The sequence below is a fragment of the Pungitius pungitius genome, chromosome 20, assembly GCF_949316345.1.
Source record: "Pungitius pungitius chromosome 20, fPunPun2.1, whole genome shotgun sequence".
In the NCBI taxonomy this organism is placed as follows: domain Eukaryota; kingdom Metazoa; phylum Chordata; class Actinopteri; order Perciformes; family Gasterosteidae; genus Pungitius; species Pungitius pungitius.
Genome location: NC_084919.1, coordinates 12,805,429 through 12,824,524, shown reverse-complemented (window position 1 = coordinate 12,824,524; position 19,096 = coordinate 12,805,429). Strand labels below are relative to the sequence as shown.

Sequence of the window (19,096 nt, the reverse complement as noted above, 5' to 3'; positions counted from 1 at the left end):
TTTCTACGATGAGCTTTTTACTCGTTAGCGTGTGTGTTAGAGATAGAAAGAGAGGATATTATCCACAGAAAAACCCTGGAGTAGTACTTTAAGCTTAATTAACTAAAGTTGTATTCTGAATTTTTAGCAGCTCATTATACAGCCTAATCACAGGAAACGATAGTTGATGACATATAATGATAGACTACCCACAGATGCACACTCTTACAAACATTAATTAACAAATTCCCTGGCAGTCACACTGGGTAATCAAAACCTCTGCATACACACACTCAGATGAAATCTTCATGTGTTTTCACAGTTTTTGTTAGGAGAACATGTTCTCACCTCTTCTTCACGACATGGAGAAAGTCATAAAAACAGGACCTGCTCGCTTGTTCTCTCCTTTCCTCACAGCCGCTCCACCCTGCCTGTCTTCGAGGCAGTGAGGTAATCAGATTAAATGTTTTGTTGCTGTGTGTAATTCCTTTTACGTCAACTCTCATTTAAAGAAAAATAAAATGATCACACATGGTTTGTAAGGTTGCTAAAGTGCACAGGCTAGGGTCAATCTTGTCAAATTAAGCGGATTCAACCAGAAGGCCATCAATCACTTCGCATATACAAAACGCTCATCACAGGATGCACAGAGTTGACGAGCTGCTTTGACTGCGCTCACTTCTTACCGCCTTTCAGTTCCAAAGGATTCACACATAGATCAAGATGCAGCTATTGTTTACAATACATTTTTGATGTATGTTTTGATAATCCATTTTTACTGTGATTTTCTACAATATGTTAAAGGTTAATGCAATGTTTTACAGCACCTTTTTGACTTTTGTGTATTCATGTGTGTATATACACACAGCTTTAGGCTGTAACTCAGAGATGCAAAGAGTCTGTCTCTCGCTTTCTACAGTATCTATCTCTGTGGGTTTGTCTGTGATTGTGTGTGTGTGAGATGGATTTTCAGCAGGGCAAAAGTTCAACTTGAATAACAGACGCACAGAAGGCTGAAAAAACGGCGTCCCGACAGAACTGGCTCGTAAAATAATTCAATAAATGTCATAGATCCATCAATTTCTATCAAGCGCATCAGTAAATACCACGTTCTCAATGGAAGGTTGACTTTATGAAAGAGAGCAGGGGTCACTTCACTTGGATGACGAGTGACTCTGGGCCAGCATAAGCAGGATATGCTCCTCGGGACCCTGGGGGCCGTGTGCTTTGCAGTGTTGGCAAAGCTGCTGTAGAAATGCAGTTCAAGTTATGACTTTCCCAGTGGAGCCATGCAGTGGATCCAGCAGTTCATGTCTGGGATCCGGGCTGGCAGGAATGGCTGCAAGGTTCTCGGGGGATCCCTGAATGAGGCGGGAGGCAGATGGCTGAAGCAGGGTGCTGCATTTCTTTCTGTAAATTTTGATGTCCCACTGTTGTTTGACTGCACTTCCCCCATAGATCATTAGCCCTGAATCCTGTCCACGGGAATGATCACAATTACACATTAAGACAAAAAAGGCCTACAGCCTACACTAGCACTGCACTATGTAGGTGTCTCTCTCTCTTCTCTCTTCCACTTTCTCTCTTTTTCTCTCTCATATACACACGCACACACTTTTCCCCACCGCTCATGCCACTTCCGCCATAAAAGCCCTGGCAGTGATCCACGTGCCCATTAGCACGCACTAAATAACTGTTAACAATGTATTACCCAGACACCCCCAGCAACAGAATTTCTACCCTACCTTTTAAAGCTCACAGGTTATTATTTTAAAGGTTTTTAATGAACGGCCAAATCCTATCATCAAAGTGACAACATTTATTTTTAAAATGACAGTTAAAAAAATGGCACTGGCGCTGATTGGCTGAAATAAGTCCAAGGCTTTTTTATGATTGGTAGGGCCATGTTCATGGTGGATGTTAATAGATATTCACAGCCTTAGTTGTATTATTATTAATTAAAAGTGATTTTTTTTACATATTCTTTAGATTAAATGTATGTCTCGTCTATACTTGAACAGTACCATTCAAATAGAGTGGTGGATATTTTACACCAAAATAATCGTATTTTTAATTTTTTTTAAATGCCCATACACAGATTAAAAACTGAACAGGTTTTTTTTTAAATAGTTCATCAAATCATATTCAGGTGCTGACAAATTGAGAATCTGAATACTGACAGAGCAGTATCCTTACCCAGCCTGAGCGAAATAAATTAAAGAAATACAAATGTTGCTGCTTTGAAGCGCTCACATCTTAATGCCTTTCACATCCTAAGCAATCACACATGGATCAAAATACTGTTTACAATACATTCTTGATATCTGTTTTATACTGTACATCCATTTTTACTGTGATTTTCTACAGTATGTTGTGGTTAATGCAATGTTTTACAACACCTTTTTGGCTTCTGTGTATTTGTTTTGGGGCCTGAGAAAATGCAAAATGAGAAACTTTTAAACAAGCACTAGACAGTATGTATGATGAACAAATAGACTAGTCAGTTGGATCACACAATAGTTAATTCAAACAAATATCGGAATTTGTTCCTAAAAGGACAGAATAACATTCCTACTGGACAGACTTTATCAGCACGTTTACAGTCTTTTCAAATAACCGATGTTTTCAAACCATACTATCTCTGCTGTAAAAGGAGTTCACAATAGCATATGGGAGTTTTGAAGGATACATGCCAGGCAAATGGTGGCTGTGAATGCCACAACATAAGAAATACTAAACAGGCTGCAAACAGACAAATAATAACCTTACCTTAGTTCTTACAATTGTTTTCCGTGAAATGAAACTGGCAGCTAGTGTAACTTACTGTAAAAATTATCACTGCAAAATACTGTGAAAAGAATCACAGTAACTAACTGGTAATCCTAGTATAATACTTTTTTTCTACAATACATTTCAGTTACAGCGACCTTCTGCAGTACCATTTTGATTATTGTATTTTAACAACGTATTACTTCTAAAGTAAATGTTGTCTAATCTATTTTTACTGTAAATATTTACGGTTATTTTCTACAGTAAGTTGTGGTTAATGCAATGTTTTACAGCACCTTTGACTACTGTGTTTCTATATAGTATAGGACTTGTCATTGGCATTTTCACAGTCAATGGTTAACAACTGTATTATTTTAGTGAATACACAGTAAAATACTGTGAAATACTATTACAGTAGCTTACTGCTCACAAACAAAGCAAATAACTGAATTTCACAGTGATTTTATTACAGTGTAAAACACAGTGCAGTGCATTTTTCCGCTTCCGTCATCTAGACATAAGCCTTTGAGTGTTTGAAAATGTTAGATAACCTATATACAATGTAAAAAATTACATCATGTGGAGTTATACCCGTGGCAATACTTCATTTCGACACTTAAGTAAGTCATCTTTTCCTTATGAACTTGGATTCGCTTTATAAAAAAATCAGTTAAATAATCAATGTAGTAAATTATTATATATATATTACAAAAAAATAAGACATTTAATTGTATGTATGTATATGTACACACACACCCACACAAATGTAGGTAAATAAAAAACTCTTAGACGCAATAACAGTAAATCTTCAAACAAAATTGAATAAGAATTATCACAACAGTAATTACTGTCTAAACAATGTGATTTTATTTCACAACCCCCTGGAATCAAGATGCACATTGTTACAACAAAACTGTGTTTCTTAGTGCGGACTGATATGAACCAACTGTTATAAATGTCTTTGAAATTCAATTGTATTATTTGACCTCATTAAATATAAAATAATGGCTTTAAAATTGCATGTAGAATTATTTTTTTTAATTATTACTAATATTCTCATTTGTTATTGTAAGTTTTAACATTTAAATAGATGTGTATTGCCCTTAATGTGTTATCATTTTATAATCATGTAAAGAATGTACCATAATGATGCTCTTAATTCTATCTTCATTATTGAGCTAAAATAGGAAACGTGTATTGTATTTAAATATAGGCTAAATGTATAATGCAATTTACTTATGTAATTAAAAGAAAATCGATGCTAATTATTTTTCAACAAAAAGTTCACCCTTTTGATAATAGTTCAAAAGGTAATAATAGTAGATTGTATGCGTAGCACGTTAAAAGCAAACAAATATGAACGAGTTATACTAACATTACATAAAGCTGGGCTTTTGTTTAATCAAAATTTCAAAAAGAACGTGAACAATTGAATTCCCACCGACTCATTTAAAATTATAGCATTCTTAACACACGCATTTTGATCTGGTGACTCACGCGGATATCCATATGGACCTTCCCCGTGACGTCAAATCATTCACACTGAATTCATGGCCACAAACGATGGGTACGTGTTGTTTATTTAACCATCAAGCCACGACAGGCCCGAAGCTGTGCAGAGATCCTAACGGAAGAAAAGTCGCCGATGTATACAGGTGACTTCAAATAATAAGGAAATCCTCATGCAACTAATGGAATCGACGTAATCAAATGTAATTATCGATAGTCGTTGAATTACCTCGTTATTTTGCTAAATCCTCTACACTCATTTCGAATGTTATTATTTGCGCTCGGTCCTGTGTTAATTCTACGGGTTCCCAACACGGCCATCAAGAAATACGTATAGAAACCCGGAGCGCACACTTGGCTGTTTTTTTTTTTATAGCCAAGTACACCACCCCCACCCCCCTCCGCCCCCACCCTCCAAATGTTAGCTTCTACACACCCGCACCCATTCCGCGCGTGACCGCACGCTTATGCACACCACCTTTAAAGTGTGGAATGTTAGTTGCAAACATGCAAAGAGAGATTCAAGCTCATCGCAACTCCCTTCAGCTGGTTCTGATCCTCTAACTATACATACATACATTCTTAATCATATATTGCCAATAAGCCATTCACTTTATATACATGTATTTTACCTAAATGTTACATGTAAAACAAGCCTATGATGGTCGAACTAGTGTGCAGTACACCAGGTAACCTTTTTGTTTTGTTTCGGTCGACTGGATTTGATTTCACACAGTGAGTAGACACTTCAATGTTACTGATATTTCGTTGTCCACAATTTAACCAACCCATAAAATGTGTTCGCGTGTTTATTGCATGCAGCTAGTTAGGCTGTTTGCATTGAGTGTGAGTCACAGATCATTGCTCACATTTTCGACCGGCTTCATTGCGATATCTTTTACGTCTTTTGAAGGGCACAAAAGGGGATAAAAAATATTCGAGCAAATGTCTTTTTTTTCTGGTACGGTGACCACGGGGTAGGCTAACCAATGTGTATTTTGTGACGATATAAAAATCTATATGATATCAAATACACCAAATGATCCTTCGCTCTTTTCCAGCATGGGGAACATGCCCACGTGCCCTATAGATGTACTCGACATGCAAGGCATGTTGGGCCGCGGTGTGAAAATGCGCACAATGCCCAAGCGAGACGCTCCCTTCTCGGTCACCTGAAGACATGGTTCATTCGCCACCTCCACGTTTACCCCATAAGGCATCAAGAGCGGGCCCCCGCAGCAGCGGGCGGGACCAGGACGGATTTTTCGGGGGGCTGTGATTACTGTTGATTGGTTGGTCCTGGTTGTGATTGGCAGGTCCTTCTATGTCTCTCCTGTAAACCCTGTTTGTTGGGACTGTCCGAAATCTGCACCGCTCCCAAGGATAACGGATACGTTATTCCAACTCGTCCGAGGACGAACAACGTCGCCCCAAAAGCCCAGGACGGTTTTGGTGGAATTCTTGTATAGCGACCGCCTTGACTTTGGAACTTTTCTTGCTCCCCGCATACCAGTGATACCGTTTCCTTCCCCTTGCTCCTCTTCCCCGACAGTAAGAAATATGGCAGAGAAGAGGCGAACTCCGTGCGCTCTCAGTGTCAAAGCACACGCCTTTTCGGTAGAGGCACTGATCGGAGCGGAGAAGAGACGCCGGACGGCCGGCGAAGAGGCCGAATTCCACGGCTACGAGGACGGTACGGATGTCGCTGATTTAACGGGGCCGCGAGCCGATAGAACGTGCACCGGCGACCGATGCAGCGAAGCCGACTGTGCGAGTGACGGATCCCGTGAGTATCCGACAACAACCAAAGCCCGTTATAACGATGACAATAATGAGTTGTAAATAATTCTGTAATAAATTGAATTGCTTAGTTAAAAAATGATAAAGCCAAACAATACCTCACACTAAATGCAAAATGTGAGTGGTGCGAGCGGGGCTCAAATGTGAAGCTTAATGGGTTGTGTTGCCATGCCAAAAACGCTAATCAGCAACGCATTAAAGTGATTCCATGAAAAAGTAATAATTCAATGTGCACCTTTATAATGCATGTTGTTGTTAGGCCCGTGTCTAATGTCAATAAATGTCTAACTGGCGGCGACTGTTGAATGGCGCAAATAACCACAGCGGTGAGACACATAAACGCTTGTAAACATCTCCTCAATATTAAAACATATTAAATCACAACATGCTGAAAATCATTGTAAAAATTCAACGGAGAATTCAATGTTAGTTCAGTTTTGAGATTATAATTAATTCACCATTGTATATACTGTATTTGTTATACATTCAGTAATTATTGCAGGGTGACCTTATTTATTTAAGATAAATTGTATACACATTCAATTCTCAAATGCAAGTGTACCAGTACTAAATTTGAAGGAATATACCATTAGCATTTTATTTCCCTGCAATATATAACTTGCAGTGTGTGGTAAGATACTTTCTTGGGCTGCTGAAAATGTACTTAATGCATTTGGTCTTGATTATTATAGGACTGTATGTGTGAGTAAACCATTTTTTATTTTTTATATGTATTATTTTTATTTCTATAGTTATGTTTCAAACTATCTCTGCTATTGACTTATGCTCGGCCTGGATGTGTTTTTTTCTGCTGTTCATCTCACCTCTTTCCTGTGCAGCAGAGAGCAAGGACGCTTTGCTGGAGAGCCCACATCCCCCAGTTCTGTGCATGGGGGCACTAACCGGAAGTGGAGAAGACCCCCGAGTGGACCTGCAAGGATCAGACCTGTGGAAGCGGTTCCACGAGATTGGCACAGAAATGATCATTACCAAGGCTGGACGGTAAGAGCTGGGCAAAAAATGATGTCCTCAGAGATTGGGGAAGCAATAACAAAACAAAGATGTGTCTATAACATTTAAACAAATATGAATGAAAACATTTTAATGATGAGACACAATGTGAAGGTGTATCGATATTTGTGTTATTAGTATTGTTATGAAGCAGTATAGTTGTTACTATGTTGTAAATCCTGATCTGAAGTCGGTCTGAAATCTCCAAAGCAGATGATTTATTTGGTTTCCCTGTCAGGCGGATGTTCCCCGCTATGCGCGTGAAGATTACGAGCTTGGACCCACATCAGCAGTATTACATTGCTATGGATATCATCCCTGTGGACAACAAGCGATATAGGTAAAACAAATACTCGCGCACCCACACAATCCATGCAAGTACAAGTAACATTGTGATGAAATACATTTTAAAATTATATTTGATCAAAGTAAAAAATGATATAGGGCGACTCAGAAGGAAAATATGATAATATTGTAAAAATGTTTATAACAAAGCTATGAATAAACTGGGCAAGTGATCGTCCCATAGAACCGGACTATAACGGTCTTCATCACTAGCATGTATTATTCAAATAGACTGTTCCTGGGACAACATATGTTAATAATATGTGCAAGGAAAGTTCTGTCCCTTCAAATGGCGCTTGGCACCAGACGATTGTCACAGTGGTTTTGCCATACCCTTTGAAAATAGCCTTTTGGATGCCAAACCTCTCCAAGGTCAAACCAGCAAAAGCTCCCGTAGTGCAGAAAACAAGTTGTTATTGCAGTGGGATCGTTACTTTTCACCATGCTTCAGGTCTACATCGTCAAACCTCTTAACCCTGTTTACATGGAGGCACATTAAGCGACTTATTGGAGCGATCAGTGACATCTTATATGACATGTTATTCCTATATGATATGTTATAGTATGGTTTGATAAAATGTGTGGCTCTCATGCACGCACACACGTCATGCCACAAAGGAAGGGGGGTCTGCAGCTTTTTATTCCAACCAAACGCTTAATGGCAGGTGATGGATGGACTTTCGACCAGATGAGGAACTAATTAGGTTTGAAGGCTGTTTTGACTTACAGCCTACAGGGTGTTTGACTTAAACCTACAATATGCATTCACATATAATTTAATGCCTTTTACCAAAAATAATACATAGCAAAATTCTTAGAGTTAATTTTCCAGTATTAGGCAAAAGTGTTGAAGTGCCCAGTTGAAATCAAACTGCAAACTCTTACAGAATCAATTGTACGAAAGAGTTGAAGTCATTATCCAGTGTCAAGATCAGATTCATTTGCAACACTTAGTAGAGTTAAACTAACTCTTTGATAGGATTGAAATGTAACTGTACAGTGTCACACTTCTTGGTGTAGAGCTTAATTCTATGTACTATGGTGCATGGATTGGTGAGGCTTTGCCTGGGAACCACGAGGTTGGTGGTTCGAACCCTGGCTGCTCCATATCCCATGTCAAAGTGTCCCTGAGCAATACACCTAAACGTAAATTGCTCCCTGGGCATGGTTTAAACACCAGGTGTTAAAAATGCAATTTGAGTTACTTTAGCTAAATAACGTTGTATTCAACACTGAGAAGATTTATTTTGACACTTATTCAGAGTTAATTTGTAACACTTTGTTGAGTTGAAGATTGGGACAATCTAAACACCAGCTTAGAGTTAAAATTTGCTGTGTAGGTATTAAAATAGCTTTAGGCCTGCTTTTGTATGTAAGTGGAATATATAGTAAATACTGTATATAGACTATATAGTGAATATATTTGGATAGAAGTAGCTTAAATATTATTGTTGCTGTCAGTTGAAAGCAGTACAATCAGATTACAATTGAATGAAAATTCCAACCATGATCGAATTATGTTACTTTGTCCTGGCATTCAAATCTCTCAACTCAATGATTATTGCTTGTTGTTGTCTTTTTTTCTTGGCATATCTTTTGATGTGCATGTGAAATGGTGCATAGCAGGATAAAACAATGCAAACTATTCATCCACATCCCTGCGTATGTGAATTATGAAGGTACGTTTACCACAGCTCCAAGTGGATGGTAGCAGGGAATGCTGACTCCCCTGTGCCACCTCGAGTCTACATACACCCGGACTCCCCCGCCTCAGGAGAGACATGGATGCGTCAGGTGGTCAGCTTCGACAAACTTAAACTGACCAACAACGAACTGGACGACCAAGGACATGTAAGTGCCACACAAAATACTGACAGGAAATACTAGTATATGTGTCATGAAAAAAGAATACCTATACAAACCTCATAAATATTTAAATTTCATTAAATTGTGTTTTATCTCCAGTATTATATGATCACATAATCTAATATCTTGATTACAATTTTGTGTTGTCGATTATTTGACCTGTCTTTCAAACTGTAAATTGTAGCATTAAAAGTCAGCAAATGAAAATATCAAAAGAAATATGACAACAACATATTTATTTTATAAATCACAATCCTAAAATTAATGGAAACTCAATTCCCTCTCTGAGTTTCTGCAACCTGTTCCACTTTTTTGGTCTGTGCTCCAAAAATGGCATACCATGATAACAAGTGTAATAACTCTGTAATTACTACTATCTATTGGCTCTGGTTAGCTTATTCTCGACTTTCAAATTCTTGTTTGAATTGTCCAAACCTATTGGATCCAATTAAAGCCATGTGAAATGACACCTTCATTAGCCACTCAGAAGCCAAAATGGGTAGAGCGTAAGAGTGAGGATCGGCTGAAACCCCCTCCCAACCCCTAATACCTGCACAGAAAGCGCTGAAATTCCACCTTGTCTCGGCCAGCGCTTCAGTGTCTTGTTTTCTTTGTTAGCTGTTTGCCTCATTGAGAAGGATATACATATTAGTCAGGCACCGCCGTGTGCAAAATATGACTAATTTGCAAACCATATTTCATAACTCGTTGGAGTTGTGTATTTTCAAACAAATAGGTGCATTTTTGTAGCCAAGACTCTAATGTTTCGAACAATGTGAAGCATGCATATATTTATTTGTGATGAGTACACAATATTCCTGCTGGAAGTGGGTTCTGCCTCGATTTGGCACCAAAAATGGGGGGTATTGAGTACAACAAGTGGGATAACATGACTTGTCTGTAATTTAAGCCTGAACGAGTAATTTCTCCTCTCCTATTAAGATCATCCTGCACTCAATGCACAAATACCAGCCGCGAGTCCATGTTATCCGCAAGGAGTTTGGAGAGGAGTTATCCCCAGTGAGAGCCATCCCTGCTGGGGATGGCACACGCACCTTTGCTTTCCCTGAAACTGTGTTCACCACAGTCACAGCATATCAGAATCAACAGGTACAACTGACCTCCACACAATCGCATTTCCTCTATTACCAAGGCCGCTGAAAAGCCAGTTTGCGAGTGCCTTAATGACTAACCCTAACCCTGTTTTGAAGTTAAGAATAACGTATAAATTCTAACTAGCGATGATTGAGGATTAAAAATAAAGTTCAGTATATGACACTAGAGCTTAATATATTTAATCATCACGTTTAGCACAGAACTGTAAGATGCAACAAAAGGTCAAATAAGTAGCAGTATCTGTGTTATGACCATTTTAGATTAGTTACCTTGGTCTGGTGTGCATTTGATAGGCAGAATATTCTGTGTGTACATTTTTTCAAAACAGAGGGAGAGCGAAAGGCCCCACAGTTTTCATTGGTGTTTTACTAGTTCCGCCAAGGAATACTTGACCCGATTGTTAAAAAATGACATTTCCTACTTAAAGTTGTTCTTTGTACACTTTAACATTCACTGAGCATATTTCAGAAATGTTGCCCAATAAATTACAATGGTAGTGTCTTCAATGGAGAATGGAGTTTTTTTTAATGGATTTTTGCACTGGACCATCCTATATGAGCATTGCCATAGAATGGAACTGGGTTGGCTGGCCCACAACCAGTGATGGCTGAATTTAGAACATTGTGCCTATAAAAGTCACCTTGGATGTGGGTCACAGAGCTTGGGCTTAAACACCATCCACGGCCCTTTGACCAACTCACGGACACGGCAAACATGGACACATAAAATATATCACAAAAACATTTATATCAACAAAACAATATATATATATTCCAAAATATATTTAACATATACGTACAGCACATTTTGTATTAAACTATGCTCATTAATGGATTTATTAATTGATTTGATTGCAATCTTATATACATAAACTTATACATAAATTATATGGGCTGTAAAAAATATCATCCATTACATAGTATATGTTAACATGTTAGATTTATTTTGTTTTCCCTTTTCAGATTACAAGGCTGAAAATTGACAGAAACCCTTTTGCCAAAGGCTTCAGAGACTCTGGCAGAAACCGGTGAGTTCAAGTGGTTTTTTATAATATCTAGTGCATTATGGGTAATGTTCTGGCCAGGTTGTAAATGTTGTAACAGCTATTTCAGTCTGATTGTATAGGGACACCCTTTAATTAAATATGTTATAAATGTCAGATGCTATTTGGACTTCAGTATAGTAAATGATGAATTTTGAGTTTAATTCTGCTTTCTTAAAAATGCACATTAATCTAAGTAGCATATTTCCAGGGCACCGCTTTGAGAGGGAAACCTCTCAGCTAAAAACATAAATGGAGCGTCAGATCGGCCACGAGAACATAAACATCAACAGCAAAATAATAGAAGTTACGGGAGTCCTGAACAAAATCTGTATAAACAAAAATTTCCAAACGTATATAAACACAGCATTAAAACAACATAGCAGTAAAACAGCAACTGTCTGCAAACAGCGCCTCTCCTGAGTGCCTCACAGAAATGATTAGAGAGAGGGGAGAGATAGGAAAAGATGAGGAGAAGGAACGTGTAAGATCGAAAATTAGGGAGGGATGAAAGTAAAGACGAACAAAAGGGATAAGCTTGACAGCTGAGCCTATAAAAGTGAAACTCAGGAAGGCTGAAAAACAACCTCCCTTTAAATGTTATAGGAAGAGTTAAGCAGTTTGCTATGTAAACTTCTGCTCTCATAGGTTACTTTGGAGCAACCGCTCAGGGCAGCTTGTCTAAATTATCACCGTGGCTACAACCCTGCGGGGGGCAGACTTTTATCTTCTCGCTAACAAGGGGTAACAGAGCATTCGCATTAACCCGCCACAGCAAACCCTCTGCCCCACCTAGAGGAGGAGGGACATGAAGATTGGGGGGAAGGGGAGTCCCACCTCGTAAATCCTTGCTGTGGCTTCCTGCTCCTTCGCCCTGATTCGCCCGTAAAAGCCGTGTGAAAGCAATTACCTCTGAGCACTTGGCTTGCAGCAGCCAATCGCAATGTGGCGTTTATGCTCCTCATTACCTTCGGTCTCCATGGAGACGAGGAAAGAGGCCCCACGGGCAACTAAGATAGCGCCAGGTGGTTGGCATAATGTGAGGCATGCTGGCAGAGAGCAACTGCAGCTGGATTAGTGACTAATGATAGAGAATCAAGCCGATTCTCCACTTCCAACAATGATCAGCAAAGCCCCGTTTTTCAATGGTGCTAAAAATGATCTTTCCAGATTTCCCTAATCTGTTCTAAAGTACATCAAAAATATGCACGGTCCCTCAATTTTCCACATTGTTAGGATTGGAGAAATCTCTCAGTGTGGCCCACCGTCAACGAGATAAAAAGAAAATGAGGTTCAGTAAAGTTGATGTATGTGTGTTAACTGCAATTATGTTTGTTAAACAGGATGGGTCTGGAGGCTTTGGTTGAGTCTTATGCCTTCTGGCGTCCATCTCTGCGAACGCTCACATTTGAGGACATCCCCGGCATTACCAAGCAAGGTAGAGTTAATTAATTGGATTTGTCTGGATAATTCAAGTAATCTAGCATCGTTCTCTGTCCCCTACCTCTCACCCCGGCATCCTACCGAAGAGGTTTTACTAAAATATTCCCTATGTGCTTCTAACAGTAAGACTAACAGAAATTATTCAAGCTGTCAATAGATTCGTGTTTGTTGTTGTTTCAATGTTGTTTTTATGAATGTTTGTTTTTCTAAATCTTAAAAAGTAATGAGTAATCACTTTTTGCTTAATTGTTGATTTATTTTAAACACAAAACTACTCACATTTGCGCATCTTGGAGACAGAATTCCACTGGGTGCAACATGTTGAACTAGCAACTCCTTCTACTCCTTGTACACACTTGTGCTCTCAACTCTCCCTAATTTAACTTCCGGTTTACATCCAGTCCAAACAAGCAAACGTTAGCTATGTTAGCTAAATATTTGTTAATATTAATATATATTATCGCATAGATTAAGGTTGACAGCCCTACAAATTATTCAATCATCTCTCCATCCAAATCAAGCCAATATATGTGTCAATCTTTTCCATTGATTTTGTTCTCCATAGGGATCCCAGGAGCTCATTGTGCAATCGGAACGTCTTCTCACCTGCTCTCCACATCCCCGTGCTCCTCATCTTTCCAGGTTTGCCCTCACAGCCCGCCTGACTACACCTGCAGCCGACCCACTCATCCTCTCCATCGCTATAGCAACCCCATGGAGCCCTTCTCCCCTCCCAGAGGTCCATCAGCTTACGAAGGTGAAGGATTCGGTGCTCTGCCTCTCCCTGCTTCTCAACTTGGCTATCTATCCAGCCACACCCCACAGGGTTACGCTGGGCTTCGTCTTCACACATCGCCTTACAGCCTGTACGGTTACACATTTCCTCCCTCACCACGCCTCGCTGTCAGCCCTGATAAAATGGCCTGGTAGCCAGCCAGGAGGTTGTGCCTCAAAAGTCTCTGCCCACATTTGACTCCATACATCTAGGTTTGTCAAGGAAAACCAAATGACACCCTGGTGTGGGTGTAAATGTCTTTTGGTCCAGAAAGTTCCACAAATGAATTCTCCCTGTGCTGAACAAGCACCAGGTTCAATTATGGACAGACAAAAACGAGAGACAAATAATGCAATTGCCATTGCAAATTGGAAAAAACTAGTTTGCTCCTTTAACCAAAGGGAATCTTTTTGAAGTATGTTTTCAAGGATGTGCACGTGCAGCTGCAGTGTCTCCTAACAGGAGAGACGTTCAGTTTTGGATAAGAAGTTCAACCGATGTAATCCAGTGACTGAAGTGAAGCTGCATACAAACTGGTAGGAAACTTGGCTGGCCCAGGCACCCCGAGCAAGCACTTCATCTCCTGGCAGGACGTCCCGGACACAGTTACTATTGCCTACTTTGGAGGAAGTTACCTAACAGTACTTTTTGAACTTATTTTTAACTACACATTTTTATTAACTTCTTTTGTTGTCATTACTTGCCTGGTGGTGTTATAAATCCTTATCGAAATAACATGTGTGAGGCATCTAGTAAGTTACACTACTACCCTTTCACCACTCAGGCCTAACACAAATGGTTACAGACACTACCCGGAGCAAAGTGTCACAAAGGTGACACCATAGCCATAAGAGACCATGGGAGACATCCCAGTAATAATTATGGACTGGCAAGGTTAAAGCTGTGGTAGATTGATGGATGATGGACTAATCTACATAATCTACGTTTGGCTTGACCAAATTTTTTGATGCAGGTGTTTGGTTGTCAGACCGAACTACGACTTCCCTTGTATGACACAGACGTAACTGCACATACTAACTATTTATATAAGGGGGAAAAGGCGGGCTGGACAGGAGATGTATATTCAGGGCTGCGTAATCCGTCGCACTTAAAAAACACCTTAAGCATCTGTTTCTGCTCTTTTGAGGGGTCAGGTACGCAACAGCCTACCCTGAACTTGACCAAAACATTTTTCTTTACAAAAATGCAGTATATCTGCACGCTCTTTGCCTGAGGACATTAACATGTTCTGTGAACTTTATTAGCCAAATAAAATATTCATGTTAAATGTTTGTATGTCACCAATATCTTATTAATTTAACAGTTGTTAATTTAACCAGGTGTTTTTTTATTTTCACAATGTTAAATATTTAAAGGATGTGCCATGCTTAGAACATAACACTTCCTTGTTAAAACAAAGAATGGAGGACAGTATGTTTAAGTGTTTGCAGTCATATATTTGTGGGGTATTAAGGATCTGTATGTATCTGTATGTGGGGGTTGTAACAGATTTGGATTGCAAAGAAATGATAAACACCACTGGAGAAAGGAAAGGCAGAGATTGTGTGAAAGAAAAAATTCTCAGTCACATACTGTTGTTGTCACATCCTCATTGTCGTCATTGTTTAACGGTGTAAATTACTATAATACCCAAAAGTCTGTTGAATTAAATAGTTACAAGAGGCAGGCTGCGCAGTGAATATAGATAGGGTTGTGGTGGTGTGAACATTTGCCAGTGTTTCTATGTTAACCTCCACTACCACCACAACAACAAAGTCATACTACGCTGCTGAAAAAATATGGACATTTTTCCTTTTTCCAAAAGATGTCACTGAGGCTTTCCCTTCTCAACCTGTTTTAACACCTGGAATGTCAGGAAAACTCAGAACAGACTCATAGATTTATTCTGTACTTTCTACCCTAAATTCCGCCAATTTTTAACAAGAAAGATTTCCTTACCCGGGAAGACAGCAATGGATGTCATGTGTACAGACTGAACAGCATAAAATATATACTGTACGTCCAATTACTATGACAGAAATTATTAAAATATTGAGTATTGTAAGCCAGACAGAACCACTTGCAACCATCATCAGATATAACCAGTGATGCCAGTAACGCGTTACTTAGTAACTTAGTAACGCGTTACTCTAATTTGACCACCTTTTTCACTAACAAGTAATGTTAGTAACTCGTAACAAGTAACTCGTTAGTATGTCCAAACCAGTAATCAGATTTAAGTTACTTGTCCAATTGTGCTTTACTATTTTGTCATTAATAGTCAAATATATATTTAATTTCTTGCGTCTCCGGGAGTGAAGCCACGTAGCCTATGCAACAATGAAGTCACGTTTTCAGCATAAGGGTCCCGTCACGTGTATATACATAGACCTACCACGCAGCCACACAAGGAGAGATTTAATTTTGAAAACATCTTTATTTACATAAAATCAAGGACATACCTAGCATTACATAATAATTTACATTTCTCCTGAACTTAAACATTTTGCGACACAATGGCTACTTACTAATAGCTAGAAAGGGGGGCTAAAAACTAGGTCATCTCCTTTTACATGACAAACTGCATCTTTAAAGCACCACTTCTCAATAAAATCATCCATTTTGTTCATACTTTTAAAAAACCTGAAATCAACCCAAGGACACGAAGACAGGGAGTGCCTCTTGTCCGGTCTTGTTCTCCATTCTGTTCTTCCTGCTGCTGTACACAGCAAGTTTAGCCACTCCTACTATGAAGTTGAGCAGCTTCCATTTGGAGGCGTGTTTTCTGTTGTAACAGAACCCTAAGATAAAGGTTTCCTCTGACCATCTTCTTATTCAAAACGGTTAAAAACAGTCTGCAGAGGGGCCGGAGCCTTTTGCAATAATAAAAACAGTGAAAAACCATCTCTACTGTCACAAAAAGGACAGTGCCTGTCAACATCTGGATTATTAACGGAAATAAAAGCGTTTACAGCAATAGCACCGTGTAAAATTCTCCATTGTAAATCCCCAGTTCTTTTTTTAATTGGAGGTTTATATAAAACCCTCCATCCGACTTTTCTAGTGTCCATAACCAGCTCTTTTCTCCACACTGTGTCCGCTTTCCCACTCAGCTTGCTCCAGTTCAGGACTTTGACACACAATGCATAGACAGGCTTCCCTTTTGCCATGCGCAGGTCCAGCTTCTCTTCTGTTCCGTCGAGTAGTGGTCCCGAGACCCCTTGCAGCCTTGGAATGATGCCTATTTCTGCAAATGGGTCATCCTTCCTTCCTTCATCTTCAGGGGTTTCTTATCCTCTGCTGTACTCCTGCAGCATCTTTACTTCTTCTTCTGTTAGTCTCTCAGCCCACTTGTTGACGGATTTCAGCCCAAGAAGAGAAGCCACCAGCTAAAAAAGTTCCATGTCCGAAACAGGGATTGGTAAAAAGGAGATAGTTTAATACAATTAACATCCATTAAAAAAAGTGCAGTGTCCACTCCCAGCCCAGCAGATGTCTTCAATATGAATCTTGTCAGGTCTCTTCAAACCACCTGTGATGGACATGCAAGGTATCTTTGTAGGAATTGAAAGATAACCTGAAAGTTGCCACTCTACTCAGGATGTGCACCAGTCCCAAAACAGGACACTTTGCGGGACCCAGTGCAGTTTTTCCCAGATAAAATCCACCAAGATGGCCTGCACCTTTTGTATGAAGCCTTTCGGTGGCTCCATACAGGCCATCCTATGCCACAGCGCAGAAGCCACCAAGTTGTTGATTGCAAGTGTTCTACCCCTGTACGACATGTGTGGTTTCAGCCATTTCCATTTTTCTAGTCTTCCTTTTATTCTCTCCACCACTCCCTCCCAATTTTTCTGGACTACGTTTTCACTACCCATTTAAACCCTGAGATATTTAAACCCATCGTTCTTCCACGTTAAGCCCCCCGGTAGACTGGGTAGATCCTCCCCCCATTTCCCTACTGCTAGTGCCTCACTTTTTGCCCAGTTAATCCTTGCAACTGAAAGACTCCCAAAGTCTTTTACGATCAGGAATCAGGAAACGTTTATTGTAGGGCCGGGACATTAGCGCGTTAATTAAGATCCATGTGAAAAAAATTACTTCTCACTCTTCTCAGGTCAAATATTTATGCAATTAAAATGCGATTAATTCCGATTAAGCCTCTAATTAATTGGAATAATATTTCTAATCGAGTCCCGGCCCTAGTTGCCATTATATGTTAGACATATGTGGAACTTGACTTGGCGGTTGGTGCATGACGGAAGACGACAACTTAGTGCAGCAATCGATCGTACCTAGTCTACTAACCTCTTCCTGGTTTTGAATAAAAACAACAATATCTTCGGCATAGGCTGAGACGATAAAACTTTTGTTAAAACTCTGTAAAACCAGGCCTTCCATGTTTTCTCTTATTTTGCAAAACATTGGCTCAATAGCCATGGCATACAGCATCCCTGAGATAGAGCAGCCCTGTCTCACTCCTCTACACACTTTAAAAGGAGCACAAAAACTTCAATTTTTTGAGCACACTCTCAATGTTCTGGTACAACACCTTGATCATTGCTATGAGACCTGGGCTGAGAGGTAAGAGTGCTCAACCCTGTCAAAAGCTTTTTCCTGGTCTAGTGAAATGAGACCAGTCTTAATGCCCAATGAACCAGAGATGTCCAAAATATCCCGAATTAGGGACACATTGGCGAGTATAATGCTATCAGGCACGCAGTAGGTTTGGTCTTGGTGGATGACCAGGTCTATCACCTCTCGTAGCCAATGCCTTGGACAGGATCTTGTAATCTGTACAGAGAAGGGACACTGGTCGCCAGTTCTTCAATTCTTGCAGGTCTCCTTTTTTCGGCAGCAAGGTCACTACTGCCCTCCTGCAACTGAGCGGCAGAGTCTTGTCTTTAAAACCCTCACAAAACACTGTTAAAAGGTCCTCTCCCATCACACTCCAGAACTCTTTGTAGAACTCTGCCGGAATCCCATCAATTCCTGGCGCCTTACCCCCCTCCATGCCCTGCAGAGCTGCATAGAGTTCAATTCCCAACAGAGGGCTCTCCAAACCGACATTCACGTCTTCTGGAACTTTGGGGAGCTCCCTGCAAAAAGAGTAAAAAAATCCATCATTCTCTACGTACTCACTGCAGTAGAGCTCGGAGTAGAATATCACAGATCTCTTCCGGATTTCTTTGGGGTCTTTTAGCTCCTGTCCTGTCGCTAAGCATAGAGTGTGCATGACCCTGCTGTGTCCATTCTTTTTCTCCAGTCCAAAGAAGAAGTTGGACGGTGCGTCCATCAACGCTGCACTCATGAAGCGTGACGCCATTAGGTTATCCACTGGTTATCAGACCAGGCTCTCCCTGAAACGTCTTCTAGTGATCAACGAAGCCCACATTATTTACTGGGCACCACCTCGAAAACCATCGACGGAATGACGACAT

General features: G+C 40.0%; 1 protein-coding gene across 1 annotated transcript; it reads left to right on the top strand.

Moving 5' to 3' along the window:
* Positions 1–5,624: 5,624 nt before the first annotated feature.
* tbx18 (T-box transcription factor 18) lies at positions 5,625–15,962 on the top strand. The gene is made up of 8 exons (XM_037448655.2): positions 5,625–6,043; positions 6,897–7,059; positions 7,307–7,408; positions 9,093–9,264; positions 10,222–10,389; positions 11,358–11,422; positions 12,781–12,875; positions 13,446–15,962. The coding sequence occupies exons 1-8, from the start codon at positions 5,818–5,820 to the stop codon at positions 13,808–13,810; spliced, it is 1,356 nt and encodes a 451-aa protein (XP_037304552.1). The 5' UTR covers positions 5,625–5,817; the 3' UTR covers positions 13,811–15,962.
* The last annotated feature ends 3,134 nt before the right edge of the window (positions 15,963–19,096 follow it).